The 13,053-nt window shown below is 38.5% G+C and overlaps 1 protein-coding gene across 3 annotated transcripts; it reads right to left on the bottom strand.

Annotated features, from left to right (window-relative positions):
• Nucleotides 1-4,694: 4,694 nt before the first annotated feature.
• Nucleotides 4,695-11,610, bottom strand: LOC149841206 (beta-1,3-galactosyltransferase 7-like). Of its 3 annotated transcripts, none has more exons than XM_090003668.1 (11): nt 11,196-11,610; nt 10,326-10,395; nt 10,151-10,209; nt 9,781-9,992; nt 8,687-8,750; nt 6,302-6,374; nt 6,045-6,165; nt 5,867-5,954; nt 5,653-5,778; nt 5,457-5,566; nt 4,695-5,327 (listed from the first exon to the last, which is right to left on the bottom strand). In XM_090003668.1, exons 1-11 carry the CDS (start codon nt 11,297-11,299, stop codon nt 5,179-5,181), a joined length of 1,176 nt encoding a protein of 391 aa, XP_089859794.1. In that variant the 5' UTR covers nt 11,300-11,610; the 3' UTR covers nt 4,695-5,178. The 3 variants fall into 3 exon arrangements, with proteins under 3 accessions (XP_089859794.1, XP_089859793.1, XP_089859795.1); XM_090003667.1 differs by having other exon boundaries at nt 10,151-10,212; nt 11,196-11,607; XM_090003669.1 differs by lacking the exons at nt 10,151-10,209; nt 10,326-10,395 and having other exon boundaries at nt 11,196-11,434.
• Nucleotides 11,611-13,053: the final 1,443 nt, after the last annotated feature.

Here is a 13,053-nt window from a genome sequence, read left to right on the forward strand (position 1 = left end):
GGCACCGGAGGTGAATAAGATCTCCTTGGGGTTGGTGCCCACAAGGGAAGCGACCTTCTCCCTGGCGCGCTCGACCGCCTCATTCGACTCCCAGACGTAGAGGTGAGTGCGGGAATGGGGGTTGCCGAAGCGGCCAGTGAAGAAGGGTAGCATCGCGTCCAGCACCCGCAGGTCCACCAGCGACGTCGCCTGCAAGTCCAGGTACAACGGCTGCCCCACGATCCGCACGGCCTTCATCGAGATTCCCCCACCCTCCTCTGTTGCGCCAGAGTTGGGCGACTGCTCGACGATCGTCGCGGTGGTCATCCGACGAGCCTTACGGCGGAGAGCACGAGGCTTCGCTTCATCGGCCAGCGGGATCGTTCGGCCAGCGGGATCGTTCGGCCAGCCTTGCCAGTGGTCGCTTGACCTCCTCGACGCCTGGGCTCCGATGGGGCCGAAGGGGAAGATCAGGACGGAGGCAGGGAAATTGCTCACAAGAACGCTCATTTGGGAACGATTTAAATCTCACAACAGTTTAAATTTCGAATGGGGAAGAGAGGGAAAATTTTGCGTCTTAGGTGGGACGGTTTAAATCGAAAAGTAGTGGCGGAATTAGCGAGGAAATTTTTCCCTCGCTAATATGTCGCTAATTAGCGACGAAATATTTCCCTTGCTAATTTCGCCACTAAGTTGCTACAGTTTTTGCGACAAAAACTTTTTGTCGTCGATCTGTAGATAATTAGCGACGGATTTGAAACAGAATTTGTACCGTCGCTAATTTCAAAAATATTTCAAAGATTAGCGAAAGATAATGTTCTCTCACTAATTTCGTCGCTAATTTACGACGGAAAAAAATTGTCACAAATATATGTCGCTAATCAGGGTTTTTCTTGTAGTTTCCTGCAACAACACCCCTCTAATCATGAAGTCAAATGCATTTGTCTGCACTTCGAATGGCTTCTGGTCATTAGGCAACTGCAACATGGGTTCTTTTGTCAATACATGCTTCATCTTCTCAAAGGCCTCCTTACAAGCATCCGTCCACAATCATGGCTTGTCTTTCTTCAGCAGATCAGTGAGTGGGGCGATGACTAGTGAATATCCCTGAATGAATCGCCAATAGTAATTGACAAGCCCCAAGAAAGAGCGCAACTCGGGAACCATAGTAGGCAACTCCCACTCTTGAATGGCCTACACCTTCTGGTAATCCATCTTCAGCATGCCTCCTCCCATGACTTGGCCAAGAAAGTGCACGTCTTTCTAACCGAATAGACACTTCTCATGTATGACATGCAACTTGTTGTCCTTCAAAGTCTGAAACACAGTCTGAAGGTGTTGAACATAATCTTCCATCGAGTTGTACACAACTTTGTCATCTAGGTAAACCATGATGAACTTGTTAAAGAACAGTTTGAATATTTTGTTTGTCAAGATGTAAAAGGTCACAAGTGTGTTTGTCAAGCCGAATGGAATCACGAGGAACTCGAACTCCCCATAACATTTCACACAGATGGACTTGGATTCATCTCCTACAACAATTCTTACCTGCAATAACCTGATCTCAAGTCCAATTTCAATAAGATCTAGGGCTTCCAAGTTTATCAAACAAGTTCGTGATCAAAGAAAGCAGTTTGATCTTCACTATCAATTTGTTCAACGCTCAGTAGTTAACACACAAGAGCTTCGACCCATCGTGCCTTGCTTGAAACAATATGGGCGCTCCAAAGGGAGCTCTGGATGGTCGAATAATCTCGGCTTCAAGCATGCCATCAAGTTGCTTCTGCAATTTCAATAGCTCAGCAATCGCCATGTTGGCGGTTGTGCACCCAACACCAACTCAATATGGTGATCTATCTCATGTCACGGAGGTAGCTTCTTCGACAATTCGTCAGGCATCACATCACCAAATTCCTTCAATATTGGTACCAAGGCCAATGGGACATCAACAACATCACCCACATCTTCCACTTCGTAGATTGCCATAAGAAAGGTCATGTCGCTTCGCTTTAGACCTTTCTTTACTTGGAGTGCGGACACCAAATGCTCACAAGTCTTCTCTATAGGCAGTGCAACAATCATGCTCGAAACTGACAGTATTCAGATGAGGCATTGGTACCACCTTGTTGCTTCACAAGAATTATATTCTAAGGATAACCTTGAAATCATCTGTCAGGGCTACATAAAATGCGGCCCTTCCAAACCATCTCAAGATGCGTATTGGTGCATTTCAAACAACACCATAGATAGATTTGGCTTTGGAGTTGACTGCCTTCATCCAACTCTCATTTTTTCAGCACAATATCAGTCACTTCACTTCTTTGAGAGAAACAAAATTGTGTGTGGCACCCGTGTCTACCAAGGCCTTGGTAATTCTCCCATTTAGAAGGACTTCTAAATACATCAACTTTTATTTATGGGCGGTTTGACAGCAAGTGTCACCTTCACAACATTCATCATTTGCATAACTCCTACAATTGGTGCTTCTGCAGTGGCATGTCCCTTTTCAGTTTGAATGACGTTCGCAGCTCTGGGCTAGTAGTTATTTGCATTTCTCTTACCATGATTTCGATTAGGACATTCATTCGCCCAATGGTCACTGTGACAGTGATTACAGTCACAACGACAATAGTCACCCCCTATAGTTGTTATTATTGTGTTGATTATTATTATTTTCATCCTGTCGACCACTATTTTATTGATCATTGCCTTGTCAGTTATCATTGCCAAAATTATCCCCATGATCATTCCTTTTGTTATCTCTTTATTTGTTGTTCTTACGATTATTTCTGAATGGTTTGCCTTGAAATGTAGTATTTTTTTATCAATCTCAGCTAATTGCTCGATGAGAATAAGCATCGATGTGAGATCCAAGGGGTCTTGTCGACTCAGCTCTATAGCAACCCACCCTTGTAGTCCATACATGAATGGTATTTATGATCTTAGTCAGTTATATTCTCGATGTCCAACATCAATGAGGTGAAAGCCTTAACATAGTCATGAATTGACCCAGTTTGCTTTAATGACATCAACTTGTTAAGGGCATTTCTCTCTTTATTCTTTGGCAAAAAGTGGTTGCACAATTCTTGTGTTAGATCATCCCATAAATGAATTGCCACGAGACCACGCCCAACATCACCTAGGTAGCGTCCCCACCACAGCATTGCTTCATTCGCAAGGTACATTATTGTGGTGTGCAATTTGTATACCTCCTCGACTCTTGTAGCATCGAGATATTGTTCCATCATGTAAATAAAGTTTTCAAGATCCTTCAAATTGTGAGTACCTTTGTACTTTGTAGGTTTAGGTAACTTGATATGCGGCCTATCACCATTTGTTGTTCCTCCAGCTGAGGTTGTTCTTCCTGTGGATCTCGGCCATTTCTTCTGCCATAGTGTTGAACCTTTCAAGTAGTTCTTCAAATTTGGTGGTAAGATTGTACACAAAGTCTTCCATTCCTTTCACAGTAGACTTAATCTCGTGATCAAGCGTCAGAAAACATTGTTTGCATCGTGAACCAACTCCTGTATGTTAGTCATGGTATCCTTCAACTTGGCAACATTGTGTACCAAAGTTGTCACACGATCATCCACTATGAATTCTTCGAGAGGAACCTGACTCCCCTGAGTGGCTTCTTTCGAATTCTAAATGTGAGTTCTCATGTAAGGCAATTCGGTCAACTTCGAATGCATGATCAACAAGTGACATCAGATCGCTCGAGATTGCTTGTCAAATCCCTTTCCCAGCTTCAACAAGACTCTGGTACCACTTTGTCACAGGCACGAAAGTGAAGGCCCTCGTGACATGCCCCGGTGCTCCCAAACACCGAAGACTAGCCTTCTGAGCACACATGCTCAGTAACACAAGCATGTGCATGCACAATCACATAAAGAGAGCAAGAAGGCAGAGAGTAAGAAGGCAAGAAAGCGAAAACTTCTTATAACAAAAGTGTATACAAAGGGTTTTGTATCACTTCATACATGAGATATCTTAGGGCAAAGCCTATTACAGTACTTAGAAAGGGTGAAGAGGTATTACATTGTGCAAGTGTGGATGAAGGTATGGGTGTAGATGTGGCGATGCAGCACTTTAAAAAAACTTGGGTGCAAGGGTGCGGGGAGGGTATATATATATATACAATTTTAAGTTAACACTCCATGTATTTGTGTGCATTTATGTATTTATATATATATAATATAGATAAAAATAGATTTGATTAGGGTTAACTTTTGGATATAAGTGGACCTCCGTGGTTGACTTCACCTAACACAAAGGAAGTTGTGTCCAAGTGTCGCACCCGCCTGGGCACGGGTGCGGTGCCCTGTTAGAAGAGTCCGTGTTACATAGAAACAAAGTGAAAAACTTGCAAGTTCGAAACATTGAGAATACAATTTATTTTCCCTGTCATCGTAACAACCCTTTTTTTTCTTAATCCAAATGAGCTTGGGCTTGGCTTAAGCTCATGGAAGGTGGCTGAGACTCAGCTTGAAATTGTGATGATACAAGCTCATGCGTGGGGCTGTCAAAACAAGCTAAGCTTCAACAATAAAAACTCGACTCACTTGTCCATTACATCCTCTTGGTATGTGTTTTGGATTTGGCACCTTCCCAAATTTACTCTTCTCATCAAGCCCATGTTTAGCTTTTATGTCTGAGATGGACTTCTTTCAATTTATATACTTTGTTCTCAAGATTTAATGAAAAGGAAAATTAGAAACCAAATAATGTATTTACCATGTTCTGGATACAAAAGATCATAGCAGAACGTGTATCAATTAATGTATAATAATGTTTGAGTACCAAGGACAAAATAAACATGGGATATTTCATTACATTCTACTCACTAATGGACTGAGTACAACATCCATCTACAGCCTGAGAAAATGCCGTGAACCCCTTTACAGAAATTTTTCTGTAAACTCTGTAAAACAAGAATGATAAATATGAACAAGCTTATGAGCTTCCAAGCCAAAACTTACATAAGGGATTTCTTGAATCCTCTAGCTTGACAATCCATTGCTTAACCATAATGCCCTCTGTGAGGACACAGCTAATCAATTTGGAAAGAACATGCATCACACTCTTGGCACCCCTTTTATCAATTGAAATCAGCAGCATGTCAGAATATTTGATTAATGAAAAACCTTGCAAGAAAGCTCAAAGAACATTTCAACCCTTTGCTAGTCCTCAGTTTTAAGCTCAGAAAAGAGCACTCCAAACAGCTTCATCTCCTTCACCACAACGTGCATGTACATCTTTGATCTTCTCCACTGACTTGCAAATACCACTGCAACTCCAATCAAATGATGCGATACACACATTCCCAGCCTGGGCCTTCCACTCACAATCTTGATAACAAGAAATAAAACGTAAATGGAAATGCCCAAACCATAAGAAAGGGAAAACAAAGAGAAGACTGAAGTTTTAGGAAAAACATTCTTTCTTCCATCTCATAAATAGTTCAACGGAATTCTTACCTGGTGGAGTTCCACAGCACATGTTCCGCTCATCTATCTGCTCAACATCCAGTCCGATAAACCAAGAACCAAGTGAGACATCTTCATTGGCATACTTGTGTAATATAGCCCTACAGAATCACCATAACAAACAATTAGTTTACTAGGAATAGCCATCAGCGCATGCAAAAACCATAAGTCATAGTTTATCACTTACTGGTTGATTGAAATGTATGTAGCCAGATCCTTTGAGATTGCATAGATCTGCCCAGTTGCATGGCGGAAGTACTTGTTTCCTTCCTCTCCAAATTTCCAGTATTCTGGTTCGTGATACTTTACATTTCTACAGTGCATCCAAGAAAAGAAAATACATTAACAGTGCAGGAAATTAAGGCTGAAAGAGGAATTATTATGTATATGAAGTGATTTACTTATGTGAAAGAACTGGTCCAGACTTCATACAGCCTATGTAAACCCTAGGCTTTGAACGGTGCCGAGCAAGAGTTGCAGCAAGCATGCCTGTTAAGTGTTAACACAATCAGTGGCATAACATATCATAAATGCATGAGAAAAGGTTCAATGATGATAATGAACACCCAGAATTTATACCTAAATTGACATGAACATCATCATCTACTTTGACATAGAACTCAGCATCCCATTTGGCTACTGCAGTGGAGAAAAATATCTTTGTTTTTGCAGATAATTCATGATATCCTTCAACATGCTCCTGCAATTGATGTTGATACATCATAATCAAATGAATATATATATATATATATATATATATATATATATATATATATATATATCTTATAACAGTGTATTGCTCATGGTCTAATGGAACCAAATGGTTGATCATGTACCAGTCTAAGGAAATCATGATGTTCTGCATCTTCTGAATCTATGGCTCTATCCAAGATACTGTTGGCTGTAGCACTGAAAAAATAGATACCATCCAAATTAAAATCCTTCTGCACATCATTACATTACTAGTTCCCAACTAAGGAAGAAACATATAGTAGCAAGGGAGGGTAAAGAAAGAGACCAGAAAATAAAGAACCTTGAATAAAAAATTCTATCATATTGACTAGAAAAAATATTGTCAAAAGCACACACTAAAGTCGCAGATATGATGAAATGTCATCCACACACACACACACAGTTCAAAAAACGATAAAATGTAGAACCTGAGTTTCCTTTTTGCATAGTTTGATTTGTGTTTAGTGAACACAGAATTTCATCCTCAACAAATGGAAAAAAGTTCACTCCAACATAAGGGCTAAATCTTCATTGTATCAAAAGGAATGGTAAGTCTTCCACTCGATTATAACAGTGAGTTTCCAAACTAACCATGAGAAACTTTATAGATTACCCATTTCATAATGCAAGTACCCATGCTATAGCAACATCCATTAATGATCAAAGTGCTATATATTAATAAATATAAGGGAACAACCTTAATATAAACCAGTCACAAATGTCATTCTCGACAATTTCTCAACATTGGAATATATCGGGAGATTTTAAATTTTTTTGTTTTTCTGGGGAAAATCTTAGAAAATATTGGTTAGTTAAAATATTATAAATAAAAATATTAAGAAGAATTTTTAAACAAATAGAAAACAAGGTAGGAATGATAAGATATATATTACCTTATTAAACAAATAGAAAACAAAGTAATAAGATATTACCTTATTAAAAGTACTTTGGATAGGCAACTTATTAAGTCACTATTGAGATCCTCCAAAAATAGTTCCATATTGAGGAGGGCCACGGAAGTTGACCTCTCCTCTTTCTATTGAAGAGGTCTTATGTGCCTCTTCATGATGCATACTTGTGTGATTGTGTGGTGTTGCCCACGTGAACACCTTCTGAATGCTTTTTTAAAAAGCATTTAATGTTGCATGAGCTGGCAGTGGGCTAATGTACAGTTATGCGTCTTTTTTGTTTTTCTGTTTTTCTGTTTTTCATCTTAGAATGCCGTGATAATATCATGGTATTTTCACCACCGTGGGGTTCGCCCGCATGGCCAGTGGGGTGGTTATGAGGGTGCTGAGATGAAGGCACCGGATCAAACCCCACTGGCACACGGGTGTGTCCGTAGCTTTCAGAGGTGGGCCACGTAAGGCAGGGTGGTTGTGGGGTGCTGAGATGAAGGCACCGGATCAAATCCCACTGGCACACGGGTGTGTTTGTAGCTTTCAGAGGTGGGCCACATAAGGCAGGGTGGTTGTGGGAACCCACCCAGGGTTTTCCTCGCTTCAGCAAGGGTTCCTCATCAAAAAAAAAAATTTGTGGTATTTTCATAGTTATCAAGATTTTGAAGATCTTGCAATAATATCGTGATAGTCATGGTTTTTGAACAAAACGTGATAATATCATGAGATTTTCAAAAACTAGGCAATATTTGTGACTATGATATAAACTATGATCACCAAAAGGTAGAAGAAAGCAGAGTAGATAGAAGTGTTATATAGTGGTAGGAAGCAAATCTTGGAAGTGTGGGACTCGTTGCTTCCAAAACACAATGGCAATTGTGCTAGCGGCAAATCGGAAACTGTGCTTCTTAGAATTGGAAACCTTAATTTTTAGCCCAAAAAAAATTGATTTCCAAGAACAGATCCTGCTGTTTGAACATGTTATGAAAAGAGTTAAGTACTGCTTTTAATTAAAAAGAGCTAAAATTATTGAATAATATGAGTTGAATCAATTAAGTTCAAATCACATTGAAGTCATGTCACATTGGAAAAATGGAGAAAAGTAGAGGTGAATCAATAAGAATGTTAGAAACAAGACATAGATAAAGTTTGATAAAGTCAATGAACCAAAAGGCCAGCAACAAATTATTAATTCGTTTAACAATGTTTAACAACTGCAAATCAATCATTGGATTTAATATGCATTATAAATTTAAATCCAAGTAATAGTGAAAACATTTGTTTTCAAACAATGGAACTAAGGCTATGTTTGGGATCCTGTGTTAGGAGCGGCGACGGTCCATGAATCCCCATCGGTATAGCCATCATTTGGCCTCCTGTATTTGGGGTGGGGAAGGGAGATCAAAGCGAAGATGGGAGGGGCGATAGAGAACAAAACCACATATATCAACAACTTCCTGGTGAGGATGTTGTCAAAGCTGTAGATTTCATGGCCCCTCTCATCGCCCCCCCCCCCCAGCAAAACCAGCTCCCAAAAAGAGCCTAAAAGTCTACACAATGTGCACGAAACATTGGAATAGCATAGTGTACCTATGACCAATCATAAAACGGATAACAATTCCCTTCTCTCGCTCCAGTTGCAACAGCTTCTCTCCTGAATGAACCAAAGAAACAAATGTTATAACAAAAAATCTACATACTGACATGAACTTCAGATTCAAAGCATGCCAAGACAAAAAAGGTTTATATTCATAAGATCCTTACCACTCACATGATAAGACAGTTTATAATTTCAGTATATTATTATTCAAAAAGATATGATATTCTATTGTAAACGTATGAAAAAAACAAGGCAACGATTACAATATGATGGATAAATAAAAACTGACCTTATAAGGCTAAGCAAAGGCGACTAAATGTTATAACATTATGAGCAATTACACCAAATTAGTTCTGGCAAAGACAAATATGCAGTTTCATATCCCCAAAAAAAAGCGAAGGAAAGGTTTTGTGATCTCTTGTTTAATAAAAAGAGGAACTATATAACATGACAGTGAGAAATGTGCTACAAAATAGATTGGCAGACGAAAACCATGTGTGAGGGCATGGAATATGTGATAAAATGTTATCCGAAACAAATGGACCCACATATCCACAGGCAAGTTTTTCAACAAGCAGAAGTAATTCATTAACTGTTTTCATAACATGAAGCTAATGGGAACATGAAAAAAATGCAGAAGAATGAAATCTAAAATAATAAACAATGAGAAACTCAAGAATGAATTAGGCAAAACCCATGGATTGGCTACTAAAATCAGGGTTAGTAAAAAGTGATGCATTGATAGATGCAACTGTGTCAAAACTTGATAAACCAAGCATGCTCAAGGAGGCTTCTCTGCATTTTATACACTGTAGTTGTGCAGATTAGAACTAACAACATGGACAGATTAAGAATAGATCATACAAAGGTCACACATGGAAGAATACAGGTTGAACAATACATGTTAAGCACTACAGACGATTAGAGGGGGGGAAAAAACTTGGATGATGCTTTTTGGGGAAACTCAAGCAAATGCTGAAATCATCAGCATGACCAATCTATACAAAGAACTGCAGTGTTCTGTGTACGGATTAAAGATACTAGTTACATATTCTACAAAAAAAAGCATGATCATTTCAAAGACCTTGAGGCATCCAGGTTTCTCTAACAGAGTCTCTCCGCTTTCTGCTACTAAAAGCTGTATTAATGCCAATCACAACAAAAGCCTTCTTCCGTGAAGCAACACTGTGATGAGAAGATTTCAGTGCAGGAGGCAAATCACCGGTGCCAATCTCTTGTGAACCACGAGTGGCAGCTAGCTCCATTTGCAGTGTAGATATTGTTTTATCTAAGTACCTGGAATCATCAACCAAAAGCCTCAATTTTGAAAAAGAAAAAGACGATGGAACTTTCAACCTCACACTAAACAATAATTTGAAATATAAATTCTTTCACAGTCATCAATGGTGGAATTTTAGAGGTTCACAAGCTCAAATGTCAAGCACCACACTTACTTTACAGCATCATGTGTCCGGTGAACCTCATCCATTATATCTTTATCTTGATCAAGCTTCTGCTATGAAGGAAAAAGCAGGCATCCCAGTGAACATCAGACAGTATAGCCCACCAAATATGTTCTAAAACAAAAGTTGCACACACTGCTAAACCACTTCGAAAGCATTCATTTACCAGATTTAGCTCTTGTTCTTGCCGTCTCTTCGAGATAATTCTCCCACCTGACTCAGGAGGAACCCATACCCTAACAAACAAAAGCATTTCAGGGAAATTGTCTAAGCTTTTTTTTGTTGCTTTATTTCCACAAAAAACTGCAAATTTTGTGTTTTGCCAAAATGGCAATACACGCGATCCCCATTTTCCTCAAAAACCATCAATTAATCCCCATTTCCTTTTAAAAACGAACGTGAATTCGAAAAAAAAAGGAAAAACAGCCGTCTTCGTCAATGGTCTATCATTTCCCTTCAAAACCAAAAGACCCTTTTCCCCTTTCCAAAATCACCAATAGAAATCACTACACTCTTCAAAACCCATCAGATGAACGATCTAGATCTACAAAATCTAGAATGACACTTTCCCAAGGTGTTATCCGAAACCCACCAAGGCGAAAACCCTTAATCTATTAAAAATCTTCAAACCGGATCCCATCTTTTCCCAACTGAAGAAAAAAACAAAAAGAAAGACCCTACAAACATAAAAAGACCATCAAGTTGAATTCACATCCATTGTCTCAAATATGACAGATCTATGAGGACAAAAACCCATTCAAGAAGAGAAAATTTTACTTCAAGAAACAAAAAATGCAAAAGAAACCCAACGTTCCCACAAGTTTCCAACCACAAGAAACGTTTTTCCCACCGTTTGCGGTGGTGGATCTAGGGAAAAGAAAACTCTATCGCCCTCAAATACCAATTTAATAATAATAGCAACCAGGAAGAAAAGAAGAAGAAAAAAAACTGAACTTTTTGAACAATTTATCGATCTGGGTGTTCATATTTCCTCGGAAAAAATAAAAGAATACGAGAGGGGGAGGTCTCTTCTGACCTGTTGGTGAAGAGCATGCCGATGACGAAGCACGCGATGCAGAGGATGAACATTCCAGTCCTGCTCATCCCCGTCCTCTCACGGCCCCCTCGACCACCCTTCATCTCTATCGATCTAACAACAAAAAGCCTTTTCCTTGCTTTCTTCCTCTTCGATATCGATCTAATAACAAGAAGAATTTTCCTTCCTTCCTGTCCTTCTCCGCTGAGGACTCTCTCTCTCTCTCTCTCAATCTGATATCGGTCTAATACCAAGAAGCCTTTTCCTTTTCACCTTCCTCTTCGATATGGATCTAATACCAAAGAAGCATTTTCCTTTTCACCTTCCTCTCCTTCTTCTCCGTTGAAGACGTCGGATTGCTGCCTTCGAAGCTAACGCAGATAGAAGAAAGGGAGCAGACAACGACGAAGACTGCTTCTTCGTTCTTGCGTGGGGCTCTTTTTCTTCTTTCTTTCTCCCGCGTCTTGTAGGACGGAGTCATTGGGGGGGGGTCCCACGGACTCCCTCGCTGTCTATTGACAGCGCCACGTCAGAACGTCCAAACCGCGTCACGGGCCCCACGTCCTCCACAGGGGACCCTCTCTCTTTGACCCCCGACCAGGAGACTGTTGCCACGTTTTCTCTGCCAATAGCGCAATTGTTACTTCTTTTGTTTTTTAAATTTTGGGGAGAATTTTTCATTTAAGGGCCAATCTTTCACTTTATTTTAAAATTTTACTGTATTTTTAGGTAATTCTAAATATGAGACGCACTTTTTTTAAAAGCAGTCGAGTAAGAACCACAAGTCAACATCTCTAGTCTTGAAAACGTCATTCCCTTTTTGACTGCTTGGAGTTATTCTGCTTTGAAAATTGAAAAGGAGTAATTTATCCTTAAAAAAAACTGAGTTTAAACTCTTAATGATGAAGGTTACCATTATAATTCGACTTATGATTTAATTCAGAATTAAAAGGATAATAATAAATTAGGCCCTTTGTTTGACTGTTTTTAGGAAAAAAAAGAACCTCACGCTAAAACCTTCAAAACGTAACCCTTATGATTAAGGGCGAAAGTTGACCCTTAAATAGAATTTTGCCAAAACAATTTTGTTACCCAAACGGGTTGGATATGGATTCCCTTATAATAGACTTGAACCGATCAATAGTGTCGCAAATGATTGAATCTAATACCTTATCTGAGTCCAACATTATTTCCAAATTTAGATCCTCTAAGTAAAATATGAACGTGCATTTGAATATGTTTAATCGGATTTGGGTCGGATTCAGATAAGCATTTTAAGTTGGATTAAGAGTTTATTCGAATTAAAATCCGACTCTATTGTATTTTTTATACAAAAAATGATTGTATTATACAATAAAAATGACTTGTGTAATACCCATGAATTTTTTGGTATTTTTTTTATTAAGAGAATGCCAATCTTACTTATGGTTCATATCTCTAAGATCTAGAATAAGAAATTAATAGGACTAATTAAACTTAAAATAACTAGTCAAAAATAATTTTTTGAAAAAATATAACCTTGTAAATGAATTTTAGAAAAATATAGCCTTGTAAATAAATTTTGAAAAAATATAACATTATAAATAAATTTTGAAAAAATATAGCCTTGTAAATGAATTTTAGAAAAATATAGCCTTGTAAATAAATTTTAGAAAAATATAGTCTTGCAAATAAATTTTAGAAAAATATAGCTTTGTAAATGAATTTTGAAAAAATATAACCTTATAAATGAATTTTAGAAAAATATAGCCATGTAAATAAATTTTAGAAAAATGTAGCCTTGTAAATAAATTTTGAAAAATATAACCTTATAAATAAATTTTAGAAAAATATTCCTTGTAAATGAATTTTGAAAAAA

This window comes from Nuphar pumila, chromosome 4 (assembly GCF_984573655.1).
Source record: "Nuphar pumila chromosome 4, dmNupPumi1.hap1.1, whole genome shotgun sequence".
Taxonomy (NCBI): Eukaryota; Viridiplantae; Streptophyta; class Magnoliopsida; order Nymphaeales; family Nymphaeaceae; genus Nuphar; species Nuphar pumila.